Source organism: Tachysurus fulvidraco, chromosome 1 (assembly GCF_022655615.1).
Source record: "Tachysurus fulvidraco isolate hzauxx_2018 chromosome 1, HZAU_PFXX_2.0, whole genome shotgun sequence".
Taxonomy (NCBI): domain Eukaryota; kingdom Metazoa; phylum Chordata; class Actinopteri; order Siluriformes; family Bagridae; genus Tachysurus; species Tachysurus fulvidraco.
In genome coordinates, this window is record NC_062518.1 from 45,134,545 (window position 1) to 45,155,587 (window position 21,043).

The window sequence follows — 21,043 nt, forward strand, 5'->3', positions numbered from 1 at the left end:
TAAGAAATAGTGATGCACTTTAGTGGGGTGCTCATTTATTTATTTATTTGTTTGTTTGTTTATTTGTTTATTTAACTGTATCACGTGTTCGCACGCATTTTTTTCGGTTGCCAGGCGACGCCTGTGACGTCACATAGTAGAATCGATTTAGAAGCGAACAGAACCGACACAGAATTGTTAAAAATTCATTGAGCTTTAGAAATCTGTCGTACTATGAGACAATAAGTTGTTTGTTTTAGTTACTCTGATCTTTGTAGAGATTAAAAAAATGATTTTTTTCAGTGTAGTTATTAACGCGGTAATGGATCTTCTATTGCGCCCCCTGCTGTTAACCGCTGAAGCTGCAGCCACAACAGCCTTCATTTACTGTTGTTTTAAACGTGACGACGGAGAACAAACCACCGTCCCTCAAGGTACAACTATGTCTCAGTCCTGGTGTAAACATGCTGTGCTCAGTTTACTTGTCTCTGATACTGACCATCACTAAAGTCTTTTTATTCAGGAGCTTCGTTTAAAAGTGGAATAATTGTAATTCTGTAGAGTTTCACCAGGGTCACAAGTGAAAAATATTGTTAATAAATAAACAAACAAACACTTTATTCATGGACAATTTTGTATTTATTTATTTTTATACCCAGTATATGAACAGACCACGGAACCGGCTCTGGTCCGACCCACAGAGGTTGTTCAGGACCAGATGATGGTAAGTTTGTTCTGTTCATATCCCCATAGTGAACATAGTGGACATTTACAGTCTCTTACTAAAAGCAGAACTGCAGCTTCACATTTACACCATTCACATTCGAATGTTTCTTTACACTAATCACACACTGTAGTAACTTTAATAAATATCACACACACACACACACACACACACACACACACACACACACACACACACACACACACACACACACACATACACACACACTCACACACAAATAATACTCAAAATCAGTGGGTTTTTTTTTAGCCTTTTTTGAACCAAGGTATGTTTCTTTTTCATTGAAAAAAATCACAAGGCACACCACCAACCGAAAATGTTAAAAGAATTAAACTCTGTAGCCTATGTTACCAATAAATAGTCATTCTTGTCAGACTGTCTTGAATATGAATCAAATAAACACAAAGAAAAAAGTCTTCTTATGTTTCATATTTTTACTCATTCGGTGTCAAACCTGGGCCTGTTTGGATGAACACAGAGCCGATATCCTACAGGAGTTGAAGAAAGACAGACGCAAAGCTCTTTCTCAACAGCTCTCACTCTCTATCTCTTTTTAGTTTTTATAGCAGTCAGGTTTGAGAAGCTAACACAGCCATGGAAAATGGGAGCAATGTCAAAATAGCTTTGTTTGTGGAACTCCTTGGCAGCAGCCAACCAAAAACTGTTCAAAGGTAGATCAACAAAGCTTAGCTTTAAATCACGATTTTGTCTTAGTTCAGTTAGCTCCTCCTCCTCTTGTAAAGGGTTATCTTCTGGGTTTCCTTCCTGCACTCTGCTTACAAAGCCTTTGGTGTGCCTGTCCATGACACCCATCCATGGCTGCAGCTCCATCAGTGCAGACACTCGTGTATATATATATTTATATATATATATATATATATATAGATATATAGATATATATATATATATATATATATATATATACTGCATATGCGTATACGAGTGTCTATACAGACACTCGTATATACAGATATATATATATGTACTGCATATGTGTATACGAGTGTCTACACGAGTGACACTAGTGTGCCGTGAGAGATCGTAAGGTGTGCCGTAGGAAATTATTAAATTTCACAAAGCGTTAATTTCACAAAGCATTAATTGTCTGCAAATAATATGCCATTGTCAAGTGTCTGTATGTATGTATATAGTGTAATTATTATGTAATTTTGTGAAATTTAATAATTTCCTACGGCACACTTTACAATCTCTCACGGCACACTAATGTGCCGGCGCACAGTGGTTAAAAAAACACTGCTCTAAATGTTCCATTTTTTTTGTCATTTGCCGTCAAGTCTAAACCTCTCTTACCCCATGGGTGTTTTAGGCGTGTGAGAGAGATCGAGAGACTCACAGATTCCTCCAAGAGGAGAAGAAGATGATGAAGACTCTGGCACATGAAAAGGAGTTACTAAAGGTAAACATTTCTTCTCAGAAACACATATCTACTTGTGTGAACTGTGTGTGTGTGTGTGTGTGTGTGTGTGTGTGTACTTTTTGTGAGTCCTCCAATTTTTAAGCTATTCTCATGTTAACATGTGACTGCATTTAAACCACTTTTCAACATGTGTGTGTTTTAGGTGTACGAGCGAGAGCAGGAGGCCCACATTATCCTCCAGGCTGAGAACAGTGAGTCCATCATTTACCTGGAGGAAGAGAACAACGAGAAGAAGAGGACTCTGTTTGACCAGAAGGAGTTACTGAAGGTAAACATTTCTTCTCATTAAACTATGACTTCTATACCTGCTTGTTTCTTCATGTTTTAGGAACATTTTATTATTTTCAGACTTTAGATTGTTCTCCTGAGTAATGAAACAGTATTTAAAGGTGTCTGAATGTGTATGTAGAGGTGTAGTCACCAGGAGGAGTTACTGAAGGTACAGTAAACATTTCTTCTCAGGAATCTGTGTGCACTTGTTTCTTCACATTTTTCCTCCCCTTTCCTCCAATATATTTAGACTATTCTCCTAGTAATGAGTCAGTATTTAAAAGTGTTTGAATGTGTGTGTAGAATTAAATACATTTAATGAGCCTTAATTGTTATTCTCTCAGGCCACTCTGGCTGATACTGAGAAGGATTTGGAGACGATCCATCAGCTGGAGATGGAGAAGACTCACCTGATAAAACACATAGAGGAGCTGAAAGGATCATTTGAGGACATGGAGAAACAGCTCCTTGATAAACTGATGCAGTGTGTTGAACTTGTGAATGTAAGTGAGAAAAGCCTTGCACCAATCAGCTCCTTTATCAAGACCATGAGGAGTTTACTTCTGTTTAAGCATTAAGCACTCAAATGTGTTTTCTGTATGTGTTTTAGGAGCGAGAGGCTCACAGCATCCTTCATGCAGAGAATTATGAGATTAAGAAGACCATCACTCAACTGGAGGAGAAAAACAGTGAGATGAAGAAGACTCTGATTCAGAAGGAGGAGTTACTGAAGGTAAACATTCCTTCTCATGAAACAATGATACTGTTTCTCTTACCCTATTACCTCAAAGCCCTGATCACTCCTCGCACTGCACCCTGCACCCACAGATCAATCAGCACTGCTTGACTGGTTCTTACCATCAGGGTAAAAGGCAAGTATACAAAAAGACTTCTGCTCTGGCACCAAGGTGGTGGAATGAACTTCCCTTAGGGGTCCAGACAGCTTAGTCAATGGCTATTTTCAGACGACGGTTTGAAGACCTACTTATTCATGAAACGCTTCAACTGGCATCTTAAGTATATAACCTAGTGAACCAGAGTTAATGTATCTAATAATACTGGATAAGTGTGTCTGCCAAATGCTGTAAATGTAAAAAATTTAGTGAACTTTTTGTAAACACTGTGTGTGTGTGTGTGTGTGTGTGTGTGTGTGTGTGTGTGTGTGTGTGTACTTGTTTCCTCACATCTTTCCTCACTTTTCCACCAAGACATCTAGACTATTCTCCTGAGTAATAAGTCGTTATTATAAGCATCTGAATGTGTGTGTAGAAGAAATAAAGTCACTGAGCCTTAATTGTTTTGTTCTCTCAGCTCAGTCAGGCTGAAGGTGAGGAGAAACATCAGAAGGATGAGGAGACCATCATTCAGCTGCAGAAGGAGAGGTCTGACCTGGCAAACAAGGTGGAGATACTAAGAGACACAGTAGAGGAACTGGATAAGGAGTTCTTTGAGTCTATCAGAGAGTATGACGAGATAACAAATGTAAGTGAGAAAAGCCTTGCACTAATCAGCCCCTTTAGTAATAAGATGAGGACTTTAATTAAACAGATTCATGGACTTGGTTTCAATGGCCGAGCATCCGCATCTAAGCCTTAAATCACTAAGTGCAATGCAGAGCATCAGATGCAGTGGTATAAAGCACACTGCCACTGGTCTCTAGAGCAGTGGAGACATGTTCTCTGGAGCGACAAACTAAGCTTCTCTGTCTGGAAATCCGATGGAGGAGTCTGGGTTTGGTGGTTGTCAGGAGAACGGTACTTGCCTGACTGCATTGTGCCAAATGTAATGTTTGGTGGATGGGGATTATGGTAGGGGGTTGTTTTTCAAGGGTTGGGCTTGGCCCCTTAGTTCCAGTGGAAGGAACTCTTAGTGATTCAGCATACCAAGACACTTTGGACAATTTCCTGCACCCAACCTTGTGGGAACAGTTCGGGGATTTCCCCTTCCTGTTCCAACATGACTGCACACCTGTGCATAAATAAAGGTCCATAAAGACATATTGTAGATGAGCGAGTTTAATGTGGAGGAACTTGACTGGCCTGCACAGAGTCATGACCACAATCTGATGGAACACCTTAGGATAAATTAAACATGTTGTGTTTAACATGGTGTGACATCTTTCCTCACTCTCCACCAACACATTCATTTAGAATATTCTCCTGAGTAATGAGCCATTATTTAAAAGTGTCTGAATGTTTGAGTGGAAGTAAATAAATTCATTGGGCCTTAATTGTTATTCTCTCAGGCCACTCTGGCTGATGCTGAGAAGGATTTGGAGACGATCCATCAGCTGGAGATGGAGAAGAATCACCTGACAAAACACATAGAGGAGCTGAAAGGATCATTGGAGGACATGGAGAAACAGCTCCTTGATAAACTGATGCAGTGTGTTGAACTTGTGAATGTAAGTGAGAAAAGCCTTGCACCAATCAGCTCCTTTATCAAGACCATGAGGACTTTACTTCTGTTTAAGCATTAAGTGCTCGAATTAAACCTCATATGTCCTCTGTATGTGTTTTAGGACAGAGAGGCTCACAGCATCCTTCATGCGGAGAATGATGAGATGAAGAAGACCATCACTCATCTGGAGGAGAAGAACAGTGAGATGAAGAAGACTCTAATTCAGAAAGAGGAGTTGCTAAAGGTAAACATTTCTTTTTATGAAACAATGATACTGTAGTGAACTTTTTGTAAACAGTTTGTGCTCGTCTGTCCATTTAGACTATTCTCCTGAGTAATGAGTCGGTATTTACAAGTGTCTGAATGTGTGTGTAGAAGTAAATAAATTCATTGGGCCTTAATTGTTGTTCTCCCAGCTCTTTCTGGCTGAAGGTGTGGAGAAACATCAGAAGGATGAGGAGACCATTACTCAGCTGCAGAAGGAGAGGTCTGACCTGACAAAGCATGTGGAGATACTGAGAGACACAGTAAAGGAATTGGATAAGGAGTTCTTTGAGTCTATCAGAGAGTTTGACGAGCTAACGAACGTAAGTGAGAAAAGCCTTGCACTAAGCAGCCCTTTTAGTAATAAGATGAGGACTTTAATTCCAATTAAACAGATTCATGGACTGGGTTTTAATTGCTGAGCAGCTGCATCTAAGCCTTAAATCACTAAGTGCAATGCAATGCGTCAGATGCAGTGGTGTAAAGCACACTGCCACTGGTCTCTAGAGCAGTGGAGACATGTTCTCTGGAGTGACAAATCAAGCTTCTCTGTCAGGAAATCCGATGGAGGAGTCTGGGTTTGGTGGTTGTCAGGAGAATGGTACTTGCCTGACTGCATTGTGCCAAGTTTAATGTTTGGTGGATGGGGGATTATTGTAGGGGGTTGTTTTTCAAGAGCTGGGCTTGGCCCCTTAGTTCCAGTGGAAGGAACTCTTAATGATTCCGCATACCAAGACAATTTCCTGCTCCCAACCTTGTGGGAACAGTTCAGGGATTGCCCCTTCCTGTTCCAACATGACTGCACACCTGTGCAAAAATCAAGGTCCATAAAGACATGGATGAGCGAGTTTGATCAAGCTCTGTGCGCTCTGACCAACATGGCACCGGTGAGGTTGACTGCCGTCGCAACTGCTCCGGTTACAATTTGACTTTTTTGTTTATTTTAGTCTTCTTATTTTTTTTAAATTTATTTTCCAGTCTCCAGTGGACCCACCACCTGCAGGAGAAACCGTAAGGGGCCGGTGCATTGTGGATTGGGTGGCAGCCAAAGGCGGGGGCCTCGGTGACCCAATTTCCGGACACAGAATCTGGCTCTAGGGCCATGGAATGTCACCACGCTGGGAGGTTGGAGATACCGACTAGAGATAGATGGGCTCGCCTCCACGCACAGCCTGGGCTCTGGAACCCAACTCCTCGAGAGAGGCTGGACTCTTTACTACTCTGGAGTTGCCCGCGGTGAGAGGCAGCGGGCTGGTGTGTGGGCTTGCTCATAGCCCCCCAGCTCAGCCGCCATGTATTGGAGTTCACCCCGGCGAACGAGAGGGTTGTTACCCTGCGCCTTCGGGTCGGGGATAGGTCTCTCACTGTTATTTGTGCTTACGGGCCAAATGGCAGTGTAGAGTACCCGACCTTCTTGTCGTCTCTGGGAGGGGTGCTGGAAAGTGCTCCGACTGGGGACTCCGTCGTTCTATTGGGGGACTTCAACGCTCATGTGGGCAGTGACAGTGACACCTGGAGGGGCGTGTTTGGGAAGAACAGCCCCCCCAACCTGAACCCGAGTGGTGTTCTGTTATTGGACTTCTGTGCTAGTCACAGTTTGTCCATAACGAACACCATGTTCAAGCATAAAGGTGTCCATCAGTGCACGTGGCACCAGGACACCCTAGGTCGGAGGTCGATGATCGACTTTGTGGAGGTTTCATCTGACCTCCGGCCGTATGTCTTGGACACTCGGGTAAAGAGAGGGGCGGAGCTGTCAACTGATCACCACCTGGTGGTAAGTTGGATCCGATGGCAGGGGAGGAAGTTGAACAGACTTGGCAGACCCAAATGTACTGTGAGGGTCTGCTGGGAACGTTTGGCAGAGTCTCCTGTCAGAGAGATCTTCAACTCTCACCTCCGGCAGTGCTTCAACCAGATCCCGAGGGAGGTTTTAGACATTGAGTCCGAGTGGACCATGTTCTCCACTTCCATTGTTGATGCGGCTGCTCGGAGCTGTGGCCGTAAGGTCTCCGGTGCCTGTCGTGGTGGCAACCCCCGAACCCGGTGGTGGACCCCGGATGTAAGGGATGCTGTCAAACTGAAGAAGGAGTCCTATCGAGCCTGGTTGGCTCGGGGGACTCCGGAGGGAGCTGAGAGGTACCGGAGGGCCAAGCGAGCTTCAGCCCGGGTGGTTGCGGAGGCAAAAACTCGGGTATGGGAGGAGTTTGGTGAGGCCATGGAGAAGGATTATCGGTCGGCCTCGAAGAAATTCTGGCAAACCGTCCGGCGTCTCAGGACGGGGAAGCAGTGCCCTGCTCACACTGTTTACAGTAGGAGTGGGAATTTGCTGACTTCAAATGGGGACATTCTCGGACGGTGGAAGGAGTACTTCGAGGTTCTCCTCAACCCCACTGACACATATCTTCCACTGAGGAAGCAGAGGCCGAGGACTCAGTTGTGGACTCGTCGATCCCCCAAGCTGAGGTCAACGAGGTAGTTGAGAAGCTCCTCAGTGGCAAGGCACCGGGGGTGGATGAGATCTGCCTTGAGTACCTCAAGTCTCTGGATGTAGTGGGGCTGTCTTGGTTGACATGCCTCTGCAACATCGCGTGGCGGTTGGGGACAGTGCCTTTGGACTGGCAGACTGGGGTGGTGGTCCCTCTGTTTAAGAAGGGGGACCGGACCGGAGGGTGTGTTCCAACTACAGAGGGATCACACTCCTCAGCCTCCCCGGAAAAGTCTATGCCAGGATACTGGAGAGGAGAATTCGGCCGATAGTCGAACCTCGGATGCAGAAGGAACAATGCGGGTTTCGTCCCAGTCGTGGAACACTGGACCATCTCTATACCCTCGCCAGGCTGCTGGAGGGTTCATGGGAGTTTGCCCAACCAGTCTACATGTGCTTTGTGGATCTGGAGAAGGCATTCGACTGTGTCCCTCGTGGTGACCTGTGGGGGGTGCATGTTGGACTCCAGCAGGGCTGCCCTTTGTCACCGGTCCTGTTCATTATTTATATGGACAGGCAGTCGGGGGCCGGAGGGAGTTCGGTTTGGGGACCACGCTATGTTGTATCTGCTTTTTGCAGATGATGTTGTCCTGTTGGCTTCCTCAAATCAGGACCTCCAGCGTGCACTGGGATGGTTTGCAGCTGAGAGTGAAGCGGCAGGGATGAGAATCAGCACCTCCAAATCTGCGGCCATGGTTCTCAGCCGGAAAAGGGTGGCATGTCCACTTCAGGTTGGTGGAGAGCTGCCTCAAGTGGAGGAGTTTAAGTATCTTGGGGTCTTGTTCACGAGTGAGGGACCTAGGACACGCTGGAGGGACTATATCTTTCGGCTGGCCTGGGAACGCCTCGGTATACCCCCGGAAGAGCTGGAGGAAGTGTCTGGGGAGAGGGAAGTCTGGGCATCCCTGCTTAGACTGCTGCCCCGCGACCTGGTCCCAGATAAGTGGTAGAAAATGGATGGATGGATGGATATTTATTTTAGATTTTTATTTAAATAGCTACAGTTTTACTTATAGAAATGGACATCATTAGATATGACTGAGACACTCTGATATCTATTGGTGTACAATCCACTCACCCTTTGCTGTTTTTAAACTTGGACCCATGCTGGCCGAGCGAGATCCTGAGGGGGAACAAAGGACCGGCATCTGCGAGGGAAACGAGCCGGTGTCAGGAACAGGCTGAGGGCACGCGCACACCGCGCTCTCTTAACTAGTATCCTGTTAGCCAATGTCCAGTCTCTGGAAAACAAACTCAACGACCTCAGGGCAAGGGTCAAGTTTCAGAGGGACATTCGGGACTGCAACCTTCTCTGCTTCACTGAGACATGGTTGAACCCTGCGGTACCGGACCACACCATCCAGCTGGCCGAGTTTTTCTTGGTTCATTGCATGGACAGAACACTGGAGTCGAGGAAGTCAAGGGGTGGTGGAGTGTGTCTGATGTTGAACAAACACTGGTGCAACAGCATGAGCATCGTTCCTCTTACACGCTCCTCCACACCAAATCTGGGGCTACTGACCAACAAATGTCGGCCCTTCTATCTGCCCCGGTAATTCAGCTCGGTCATAGTCAGTGCCATTTATATTCCACCTCAAGCGGACACGGACACTGCAGTATGGGACTTACACGACACACTAACACTACACCAAACAGCATCGGGACTCATTGTGGTGGGTGACTGACTTTAATAGTGCCAACCTCAAACGCGCACTACCGAACTTTAGGAGGCACGTCACCTGCCCCACCAGGGGCGAAAGGACACTGGACCACTGCTACACACCATTTAAGAACAGCTACAAGGCACAATCACGTCCACCGTTTGGGAAATCGGACCATGCCGCCATCTTCCTCATGCCTGTTTACAAACAAAGACTGAAACAGGAAGCTCTAGTTCAGAGTGCTGGACTGACCAATCAGTGTGTGCGCAGAGCGGTGAATTAAGCAAAGCGGCGCTATGGGAGGAAACAAGAGTCACAGTTCCAACATGGTGGCTCTGGGAGCCAGTGGCAGGGACTAAGGAACATTACTGACTATAGAACACCTGCTTCTAGAATGGGGAATGTGGACGCTTCTCTGGCTGACGAGCTAAACACCTTTTACGCTTGCTTCAAACAGCATGCACGCTGAGAGAGCTGGAGATGTAAACACGTTCATCATCTCAGAGCATGATGTGAGGAGGGTATTCAAGAGAGTGAATACAAGGAAGGCAGCAGGACCAGACGGCATCACAGGTCGGGTTCTGAAAGCCTGCGCTGACCAGCTAGCACCGGTGTTCACTGAGATATTCAACCTCTCACTGGAACAGTCTGTTGTCCCTTCATGCTTCAAACAGTCCACCATTGTTCCTGTCCCGAAGAAACCCCAGCCCACCTGCCTCAACGACTACCGCCCTGTAGCTCTGACCTCAGTAGTGATGAAGTGCTTTGAGAGACTTGTCAGAGACTTCATCACTGCATCACTACCAGACACACTGGATTCACTACAGTTCGCATACTGCCAGAACCGCTCTACTGAGGGCGCCATTGCTCATCTTCTCCATAAAACGATGAGCCACCTGGACTGCAGAAAAGGGAATTATGCGAAAATGCTGTTTGTGGACTACAGTTCAGCATTCAACACCATAATTGAGACTCAGCCTGCCGCTGTGTCAGTGGATCTCAAACTTCCTGACAGACCACAAACTGTACGGGTGGGGAAACACACATCATCCACCTTCACTCTCAGCACTGGAGCCCCCCAGGGCTGTGTTCTGAGCCCCCTGCTGTACTCACTGTACACTTATGACTGTGTGGCCACTTCCAACTCCACCACAATCATCAAGTTTGCTGACAACACTGTTGTGGTGGGCCTGATCTCCAACAACGATGAGACGGCCTACTTACAGGAAACTAAAAACCTGGAGAGATGGTGCCAGGAGAACAATCTTCTCCTGAACGTCAGCAAAACTAAAGAGTTGATAGTGGACTTCAGCACAAAGCAGGAGTGGTCATACCAACCGCTTAACATCAACGGGACCCCAGTAGAGAGAGTGGACAGTTTCCGGTACCTAGGTGTTTACATCACACAGGACCTGTCTTGGTCCTGTCACATCAACACCCTGGTGAAGAAGGCCCGGCAGCGACTGTACCACCTGAGACGCTTAAGGGACTTCAAACTACCATCTCAGGTGCTAAAGACCTTCTACACCTGCACCATTGAGAGCGTCCTGATGGGTAGCATCACTTCCTGGTTCGGGAACAGTACCATGCAGGACAGGCGAGCCCTCCAGAGGGTGGTGCGGTCAGCTGAACGTACCATCCACAGTGAGCTCCCTGACCTGCGGGACATCTACAGCACGTGGTGCCGGACCAGACCCAGGACGACTGTAAAAGATCTCAGCCATCCCAACAATGGACTCTTTTCTTTGTTGCGTTCAGGGAAACGCTTCCGCTCCCTGGAAGCAAACACAGAGAGGATGAGGGGAAGCTTCTTCCCGCAGGCCTTCCGGATCTTAAACCAGGAGACACCCAGGATCTAACACTGGACCTCTCTCCATCCCCACTGTTCTATGCACCCCCACTTTTTTTGCATTGACACTTTAATTCTGGACTGTCACTGTCACTTTAACTCTGGACTTGCACAGCACAGTGCCACTTTATACACTTTATACACTCCATACACTATTTACACACCATACTTCACCTGGACATTCAAAGGACACTTTATCTCTGGACTTGCACAGCACAGTGCCACTTTATACACTATTTACACCTGGACACTTTAAGGACAATCTTTAAAAACCATACACATTTTTGTATATGTATTTTTATGTATATGTATATACATTATTTCTTCATATTTTTATATAGTTTTCTTATATAGTTTTTTTATATAGTTTATACATTCTTATTATTTTATTCTATTTTTATTTTTTTGTTTTTTATACTTTTTATATTCTTTATTCTTATACCGGACAGTTGCATAAAACATTTTACTGCATATCGTACCCTGTATGTATGTGCATGTGACAAATACAATTTAATTTGATTTATTTGATGTGGAGGAACTTGACTGGCCTGCACAGAGTCCTGACCTCAACCTGATGGAACACCTAAGGGTGAATTAAACATGCGTGTGTGTGTGTGTGTGTGTGTGTGTGTGTGTGTGTGTGTGTGCACTTGTTTCCTCACATCTTTCCTCCAACACATTTAGACTATTCTCTTGAGTAATAAGTCAGTATTTAAAAGTGTCTGAATGTTTGTGTAGAAGTAAATAAATTCATTGGGCCTTAATTCTTATTCTCCCAGGCCACTCTGGCTGATGCTGAAAAGGATTTGGAGACGATCCATCAGCTGGAGATGGAAAAGACTCACCTGACAAAACACATAGAGGAGCTGAAAGGATCATTGGAGGACATGGAGAAACAGCTCCTTGATAAACTATTGCAGTGTGTTGAACTTGTAAATGTAAGTGAGAAAAGCCTTGCACCAATCAGCTCCTTTATCAAGACCATGAGGACTTTACTTCTGTTTAAGCATTAAGTGCTCAAATTAAACCTCATATGTTTTCTGTATGTGTTTTAGGAGCGAAAGGCTCACAGCATCCTTCAAGCAGAGAATGATGAGATGAAGAAGACCATCACTCAACTGGAGGAGAAGAACAGTGAGATGAAGAAGACTCTAATTCAGAAGGAGGAGTTTCTGAAGGTAAACATTTCTTCTTATGAAACAATGATACAGTAGTGAACTCTTTGTAAACTCGTGTGTGTGTGTATTTGTTTCCTCACATTTTTTTCCCACTTTTCCAACCAATACATTTACACTATTCTCCTGAGCAATGAGTCAGAATAATAAGCATCTGAATGTGTGTGTAGAAGTAAAAGTCACTGAGCGTTAATTGTTTTGTTCTCTCAGCTCACTCTGGCTGAAGGTGAGGAGAAACATCAGAAGGATGTGGAGACCATCACTCAGCTGGAGAAGGAGAGGTCTGACCTGACAAAGCAGGTGGAGATCCTGAGAGACACAGTAGAAGAACTGGAAAACGAGTCCTTTGAGTTTGACACAGAGTATGAGCTAATGAATGTAAGTGTGAAAAAACCTAACATTAACCATCCTCTTGTTTATTTTTTTCTCCTTCTGAACTCTGTTTAAACATTAAACACTCAAATTTCCATCTTGTGTTATTTATTTGTGTGTTTTAGGAGTGTGAGCGAGAGTGGGAGGTTCACAGCCTCCTTCAGACCGAGTATAATGAGCTAAAGAAGGTAAAAATTTCATCTCACTAAACTTAGACTGCTATACCTGCTTATTTGCTCACATTTTCAGAATTTAGACTGTTCTCCTGAGTAATGAATCAGTATTTAAAGGTGTCTGAATGTGTGTGTAGATGTGTAGTCACCAGGAGGAGTTACTGAAGGTAAACATTTTTTCTCAGGAATCTGTGTGCACTTGTTTCCTCACATTTTTCCTCACTTTTCCACCAAGACATCTAGACTATTCTCCTGAGTAATAAGTCAGTATTATCTGAATGTGTGTGTAGAATTAAATAAAGTCACTGAGCCTTAATTGTTGTTTTCTCAGCTCAGTCTGGCTGAAGGGGAGGAGAAACATCAGAAGGATGTGGAGACCATCACTCAGCTGGAGAAGGAGAGGTCTGACCTGGCAAACAAGGTGGAGATACTGAGAGACACAGTAGAGGAACTGGATAAGGAATTCTTTGAGTCTATCAGAGAGTATGACGAGCTAACAAATGTAAGTGAGAAAAGCCTTGCACTAATCAGCCCCTTTAGTAATAAGATGAGGACTTTAATTCCAATTAAACAGATTCATGGACTGGGTTTCAATGGCTGAGCAGCTGCATCTAAGCCTTAAGTGCAATGCAAAGTGTCAGATGCAGTGGTGTAAAGCACACCGTCACTGGTCTCTAGAGCAGTGGAGGCATGTTCTCTGGATTGACAAATCAAGCTTCTCTGTCTGGAAATCCGATGGAGGAGTCTGGGTTTGGTGGTTGTCAGGAGAACGATACTGATACCTGACTGCATTGTGCCAAGTGTAATGTTTGGTGGATGGGGGATTATGGTAAGGGGGTGTTTTTCAAGGGTTGGGCTTAGCCCCTTAGTTCCAGTGGAAGGAACTCTTAATGATTCTGCATACCAAGACACTTTGGACAATTTCATGCTCCCAACCTTGTGGGAACAGTTCGGGGATTTCCCCATCCTATTCCAACATGACTGCACACCTGTGCAAAAATCAAGGTCCATAAAGACATATTGTAGATGAGCGAGTTTGACTTGACTGGCCTGCACAGAGTCCTGACCTCAAACTGTTGGAACACCTTAGGATAAATTAAACATGTTGTGTTTAACATGGTGTGACATCTTTCCTCACTTTCCACCAACACATTTAGACTATTCTCCTGTGTAATGAGACAGTATATAAAAGTGTCTGAATGTTTGTGTAGAAGTAAATAAATTCGTTGAGCCTTAAGTGTTATTCTCTCAGGCCACTCTGGCTGATGCTGAGAAGGATTTGGAGACTATCCATCAGCTGGAGATGGAGAAGACTCACCTGACAATACACATAGAGGAGCTGAAAGGATCATTGGAGGACATGGAGAAACAGCTCCTTGATAAACTGATGCAGTGTGTTGAACTTGTGAATGTAAGTGAGAAAAGCCTTGCACCAATCATCTCCTTTATCAAGATCATGAGGACTTTACTTCTGTTTAAGCATTAAGTGCTCGAATTAAACCTCATGTGTCCTCTGTATGTGTTTTAGGAGCGAGAGGCTCAAAGCATCCTTCATGCAGAGAATGATGAGATGAAGAAGACCATCACTCAACTGGAGGAGAAAAACACTGAGATAAAGAAGATTCTGATTCAGAAGGAGTTACTGAAGGTAAACATTCCTTCTCATGAAACAATGATACTGTAGTGAACTCTTTGTGTGTGTGTGTGTGTGTGTGTGTGTGTGTGTGTGTGTGTGTGTGTGTGTGTGTGTGTATACTTGTTCTTCACATCTTTCCTCACTTTTTCACCAATGAGTCAATATTTACAAGTGTCTGAATGTGTGTAGAAGTAAATAAAGTCACTGAGCCTTAATTGTTGTTCTCTCAGCTCAGTCAGGCTGAAGGTGAAGAGAAACATCAGAACGATGTGGAGGCCATCACTCAGCTGCAGAAAGAGAGGTCTGACCTGACAAACAAGGTGGAGATACTGAGAGACACAGTAGAGGAACTGGATAAGGAGTTCTTTGAGTCTATCAGAGAGTATGACGAGATAACAAATGTAAGTGAGAAAAGCCTTGCACTAATCAGCATTTTAGTAATAAGATGAGGACTTTAATTTTGTTGTGGAAGTTTGAGTTTTGAGTGATTTAAAGTATGAAGTACCTTAAATCTATGTAATTGTACTTTAAAGGCAGGGTCTCAGATTTTTGAGAAATGCTTCAGAAAACTGAGTCGGGCCGAATAATAAACAAAAATCAAAGCAAAAATCAAAACAAACGTGTAGCCAATGAGCAGAAAGGGGCTTGTCAATATTCGGCAGAGAGAGTGTTCAGTGCGCATGTGTGACATTAGCAGAAAGCGGTTTTAACATTGACATGGAGGATAAAAACAAAGACAGCGAAGAAAGGCTTACGATAAGGCAAGAAGTAGGACGTGTTAATATAGGATCAGCTTTCCAGCACTGTAGAGAACTGAAGGAGCAGGAAGTTGGCCACATATTCACAGATTGGAGTTTCCCGAGTCAATAACTCCTGAGCTAAACGCTGTTACTACACAAATAACACCTCTTTTCTATTGTAGTAATGTAGAGAGGCAGCTACAACCGCGTTTTGTGTAGTAACAGCGTTTAGCTCAGGAGTTATTGACTCGGGAAACTCCGACCTGTGAATATGTGGCCGACTTTACTGAAGACGCCGAGGTGCTTTTTTCCTTCTCGATAGGTGAGTAACGTTGGTTTTGCTTTGTTACACAGAACTAATATATGCCTTTGTCCTTTACAAGATTATGCTTGTGTGTCATTTTTGCTTGTTTGTTTATCTGCAACCGTATTGTTCTTCCCTTCAGCTATGATAGACACATTTCTTTCCATTATTTGCCTGGGTTACGTATGTATGTGTGGGCGGAGCTATCAATACAGGGGTGGGACCCATTTGGGTTAGGGGAGTGTTTGTTTTGGTGATTTCAAATGTCAACATTGGCTTTCAAAAATCGGAGACCCCGCCTTTAACTTATGTACTTTAAAGTACTTTAAAGTATGAAATTGTTATTTCTTGGAGATTTTAACATACACAGCCAAAGAGTTGATTACGTTTGATAAATGCCTTTGATCTAGATCATCATATAAATGTACCTACCCATCAAGGTGGACACACTCTTGATCTTGTGTTATCATATGGTATTTCTCTTTAATATCTGGAGATAGTGGATAATGGGTTTTCTGATCACAAATGTGTTATGTTTTCTATTCCTACATTATCAAACTCCTTGCAAGTTAAAAGGCAAATCCTTAATCACGATTAACCAATTCTACTACTAGTACACTTTTCTAATCCGCTTTTTGTGATATTATGCAAGCTATGGATGCAAACCAGTATGAATTAAGTGCAGATGAGCTTTTGTTAGAGTTCAGTTCTACATGTGTGAATGTTTTAAACACAGTAGCTCCTGTAAAGATCTTAAAATCTAATCCAAGAGCTGAGCCATGAATTGATGACAACATACGCACCTTGAGGCAGTTCTGCAGAAGAGCAGAGCGTAGATGGAAGAAAGATAAGCTTCCTGTCTCTTTTGAAATATCAAGGGAGTCATTGTTAAAATACTAAAAGGCATTGAGAGCAGTAAGATCCAGCTACTTTATGAAACTCATTACTAATCTTATTGACAAAAAATGTCAGAAAATCAGAAAATCATCACACAGAGTCTTTGACGCTGCAGGGTACTCATAAACGGGTGGATTAATAATAGAGTTAAAAACAGTAAAAAGAGTTCTTGCTCTATATCAGATCTGGAATATCTTGTCCTTCTGCTGACCCTTCTATCTCTGTGGCTTGTATGACAGAGTTTAAGCAATTTGAACCTCTTTCTCTTTCTCATCTACAAGAAATAGTGGGTCAATTAAAGCCTTCAGGCACCACTATGGATGCCATCCCCTCATTTCTTTTGAAACAAGTATTTTCTGCATTGGGACCATATCTTTTAAATATTCAATTCAATTCAATTCAAGTTTATTTGTATAACGCTTTTTACAATAGACATTGTCTCAATATTATATATCAATATATACTAAATATTATATATCGAAGTCTGGAAACTTGCATAGTACCGGAAAAGCTAAAACATTCTATAGTTCGGCTATTGTTAAAGAAACCAAACATGGACTTAAATGTTTTGGCTAATTTTAGACCTGTTTCTAATTTGCCTTTTATTTCAAAGATTTTAGAGAAGACAGTGTTGCAACAATTGCAGTTTTCTGGATAGAAATAAGGTATTTGAGCTCTTTCAATCAGGTTTTAAAAAATAGGTTCTTAATGATGTGTTAATAGCTGCTGATTCTGGGGTTTGTACTTGTACTTGTACTTGTACTGCTAGATCTGAGTGTGGCTTTTGATACGATAAATCATTGCATTGGTCTTGCTCTCTTGGGAGCGTTGTGCTGGTATCAAAGGAGTGGCCCTTGAATGGTTTAAATCTTATCTGTCAAATAATAAGTTCAGTGTTAATATTGAGGAATATACATCAGAGACTGCTGTACTTGTGCTTGTGTATCTTGTGGTGTTCCTCAGGGATCTATTTTAGCTCCCATTCTTTTTACATTATATATGCTCCCATTAGGGTCTATTTTCAGGAAACATGGGCTGTCGTTCCATTGCTATGCGGACGACACTGAAGTCTATTTACCCCTAAAACCTCATCTTGATGGGCTGGAAACACTTAGGGTGCTTATCTGACGTGAAAGCTTGGGTATCTTTAAATTTTCTCAATTTTAACAAAAATAAAACTTTAAAACTCTTAAAAACTCTTTTCTCCCTGCTGCTATTAGACTTTACAATCAAAGCTGATCCCAGTCAATATAATACACACTGGTATTACTGTTTAACTGCAATAATAACAATAAAAAAGTATTTTAAACATGTGCAATAACAGAAATTTTGAAAAATGTGTAATAATACCTGTGTGCAATATGTCGTCTTTGTAACCATTACTCTTTTTACACCTTTTTGTTTTTTTTATATACTCTATATTGTGGGACGAATAAAGGTATATATCTTATCTTATCTTATCTTATCTTATCTTATCTTATCTTATCTTATCTTATCTTAAACAACCACTGGCAATGACAATTTCTAGTCACAATAACTACCTGTCATGAGCATAGAAGGACAAGGCCTCACAAACATCTCTAAAGTAAAAAATTCCACCACAATTCCGATTAAACAGATTCATGGATTAGATTCATTCCTCCAACACATTTAAACGATTCTCGTGAGTAATGAGTCAGTATTTAAGTGTCTGGATGTGTGAGTAGAAGTAAATACATTTATGTATTTCCCACAGAACTTATCAGTCTTATATATTATATATTCTGTATTCATATTTAGTACTCATAATGGCTATTGTATCACATCTGAATTGTCTTGTATAGTCTGTATTATCTTGTGTTGTATAGTGTTATTTACGTCTGTACTTTTGAGAGTCAAAAACCAATTTCGTTGTGTGTGTCAACAAACTTGGCCAATAAATCTGATTCTGATTCACTGAGCCTTAATTCTTATTCGCTCAGGCCACTCTGGCTGATGCTGAGAAGTATTTGGAGACTATCCATCAGCTGGAGATGGAGAAGACTCACCTGACAAAACACATAGAGGAGCTGAAAGGATCATTGGAGGACATGGAGAAACAGCTCCTTGATAAACTATTGCAGTGTGTTGAACTTGTAAATGTAAGTGAGAAAAGCCTTGCACCAATCAGCTCCTTTATCAAGACCATGAGGACTTTACTTCTGTTTAAGCATTAAGTGCTCAAATTAAACCTCATGTGTCCTCTGTATGTGTTTTAGGAGCGAGAGGCTCACAGCATCCTTCAAGCAGAGAATGATGAGATTAAGAAGACCATCACTCAACTGGAGGCGAAAAACAGTGAGATGAATACATTCCTTCTCATGAAACAATGATACTGTAGTAAACTCTTTGTAAACACTGTGTGTGTGTGTGTGTGTGTGTGTGTGTGTGTGTGTGTGTGTGTGTGTACTTGTTTCTTCGCATCTTTCCTTACTTATCCACTAACTCATTTAGACAATTCTCCTGAGTAATAAGTCAGTATTATAAGCATCTGAATGTGTGTAGAAGTAAATAAAGTCACTGAGCCTTAATTGTTGTTCTCTCAGCTCAGTCTGGCTGAAGGTGCGAGAAACATCAGAAGGATGTGGAGACCATCACTCAGCTGCAGAAGGAGAGGTCTGACCTGACAAACAAGGTGGAGATACTGAGACTGAGCTGGAAAAACAGTAAAGGAACTGGAAAAGGAGCTCTTTGAAATTGACAGAGAGTATGAGCTAATGAACGTAAGTGAGAAAAACCCTTACATTACATTTCCTTGTCTGCTGTACTAAACCACATGTCTTTTATGGACCAGAAAATAAGGCACAGTTAAAATAGCATAAATATGAAATCTCTGTTTTTACAGAAACAGGACCAACCACTTGGGTTTAGTGAGAGCAGCCCGGGATCCACATCATGATCGGTGTGATTTCACAAAGAAGTGACTCTGCAACTGACAGAAAATAAGAATAAAGAAAGGAAGAATATATGTTTACTAATGTTTCATTCTGATGATTGATGTGAACATGAACTGAGGTTACAGTCAGTGGTAAGAGTATTTATGGTAAGAGTAATGGTTCTGTGGCAGTGTGTCACTGTGCTGTAGTAAAGGAAAAAGTACAGCTGTAAAATGTTGTGTTGTGGACATTTTGAGAAAATAGCACACTGGTAGGCACGGGCAAGAGAACAGTGTACGGTTCACAATTTAATTGTGCTGTTGCGCAACAGACCTCAACGCTTCTTGTGTAGCATGAGAGAGGAAGCTAGATGCACAATGCACGATCGCCTCCTGATCAGGATAATCTTACCATTACAAGGGTCTGCCTAGAGTTGTTTATGAGCCAACTCCTCTCCAGCTCATTCTGATGCTCTAATATTTTATACTAACAATTTTTTGTTAATAACAATTTCTAGTCACAACTAACTTCTAGTCATGCACACAGAAGGTCAGAACTTCAAAATCAGCTTCTTAGTAAAAATATCCATCACAATTCCCTCCTTTTTGCCCTGGGACAATACGCAAAATCTTTACTAATTAGTAATCATTACCAAAAATTTAAGAGGTTGGAGACTAAATGCTAGACAACAGTACATTATGTCACCCATATGAGGATGGGTTCCCCTCTGAGTCCGGTTCCTCTCAAGGATTCTTCCTTTACTAATTTAAGGGAGTTTTTCCTTGCCACTGCTGCCTGAGTCACCTCAGACTTGCTCATTGGGGATAAATACATACACATTGTGAACTATATATGTAGGAACTACTGTAGGAACATCAGTCTGACAAAAACAGTGAGGACAGTTGAGATTTTCACACCGTTGTTCTCAGACATCAGCTAACCCTGATTTTAATTCATTACTGTTTGGCTAGATTAAATCACAGAGACCGATATATCAATATGTAATGTTTTATCAGGCCTCTGGGGGTTGAGCCCCATATACCTTAAAGAAATGCTCCTGAAATATTATACATATACATTCTAGAAAAGCTCCTGTTACATACTCTGGTCCTGGAGAAGCCTCTATCCTACACATATTGCTTTGTTCTTCCTCCATTCCAGCAGAATCAGAATCACTCTTGTGAAATGAGTGAATACTGCATGTCAGTGTGTACCAGTGAGTAGGTAAGGTGAATAAATGTCTTAGTGGCAAAGGTATTGTAAAGAAGTGCGGGAGATATTCAGAGCAGGCAATCCATTAAAATGTGTTCATATTGTTTTTCTTTACTGTTTATTTTTACATGAAAAATGTTAACTGGTTGCTTTATTCATTTATTTAGCTTAATATACTGCATATAATAAGACATTGATGTCAGCTGTGTTTCTCTACTGTATCATGATCATACGTTATATGTTTTCTTTCAAACGTCAATAATGTCATGGAGTACAATGACTTAGAAGTGAAGAGAAGCGACGTGAAAGTTCAAAGCAGAGATTAGTTGTACATTGAATTGAGTGAGTACGGTGTTTGCCGTAGATACTTTTTGATCTTTGGAGAGATAAAAATGAAGATTTTCCATGTAGTTAGGAGGGCTGTGGCGAATCGTCAACTGCGCCGCCTGCTGGTAGCCGGCAGAACTGCAACCACAGTCATCATTGACAGTTGTGTTAAATCGGACGATGGAGAAAAATACGACAGTGGTCATCGAGTACATGACC

General features: G+C 42.5%; 1 protein-coding gene across 6 annotated transcripts; it reads left to right on the forward strand.

Annotated features, from left to right (window-relative positions):
• LOC113648492 (myosin-11-like) lies at nt 1–19,383 on the forward strand. 6 transcript variants are annotated; one of them, XR_007144810.1, is made up of 23 exons: nt 10–413; nt 639–703; nt 2,052–2,141; nt 2,305–2,430; nt 2,777–2,935; nt 3,043–3,165; nt 3,744–3,914; nt 4,678–4,836; nt 4,954–5,076; nt 5,249–5,419; nt 11,874–12,032; nt 12,150–12,272; nt 12,480–12,647; nt 12,767–12,829; nt 12,952–12,981; nt 13,146–13,316; nt 14,067–14,225; nt 14,343–14,462; nt 14,681–14,851; nt 18,353–18,511; nt 18,629–18,707; nt 18,956–19,132; nt 19,255–19,383. XR_007144810.1 is itself a non-coding variant. In XM_047823148.1 (22 exons), the coding sequence occupies exons 1-22, from the start codon at nt 269–271 to the stop codon at nt 18,967–18,969; spliced, it is 2,748 nt and encodes a 915-aa protein (XP_047679104.1). In that variant the 5' UTR covers nt 10–268; the 3' UTR covers nt 18,970–19,133. The 6 variants fall into 6 exon arrangements, 2 of the variants coding, with proteins under 2 accessions (XP_027011500.2, XP_047679104.1); XR_007144813.1 differs by lacking the exons at nt 18,629–18,707; nt 18,956–19,132; nt 19,255–19,383 and adding exons at nt 17,005–17,056; nt 17,404–17,532 and having other exon boundaries at nt 1–413; nt 18,353–18,490; XM_047823148.1 differs by lacking the exon at nt 19,255–19,383 and having other exon boundaries at nt 18,956–19,133.
• Nucleotides 19,384–21,043: the final 1,660 nt, after the last annotated feature.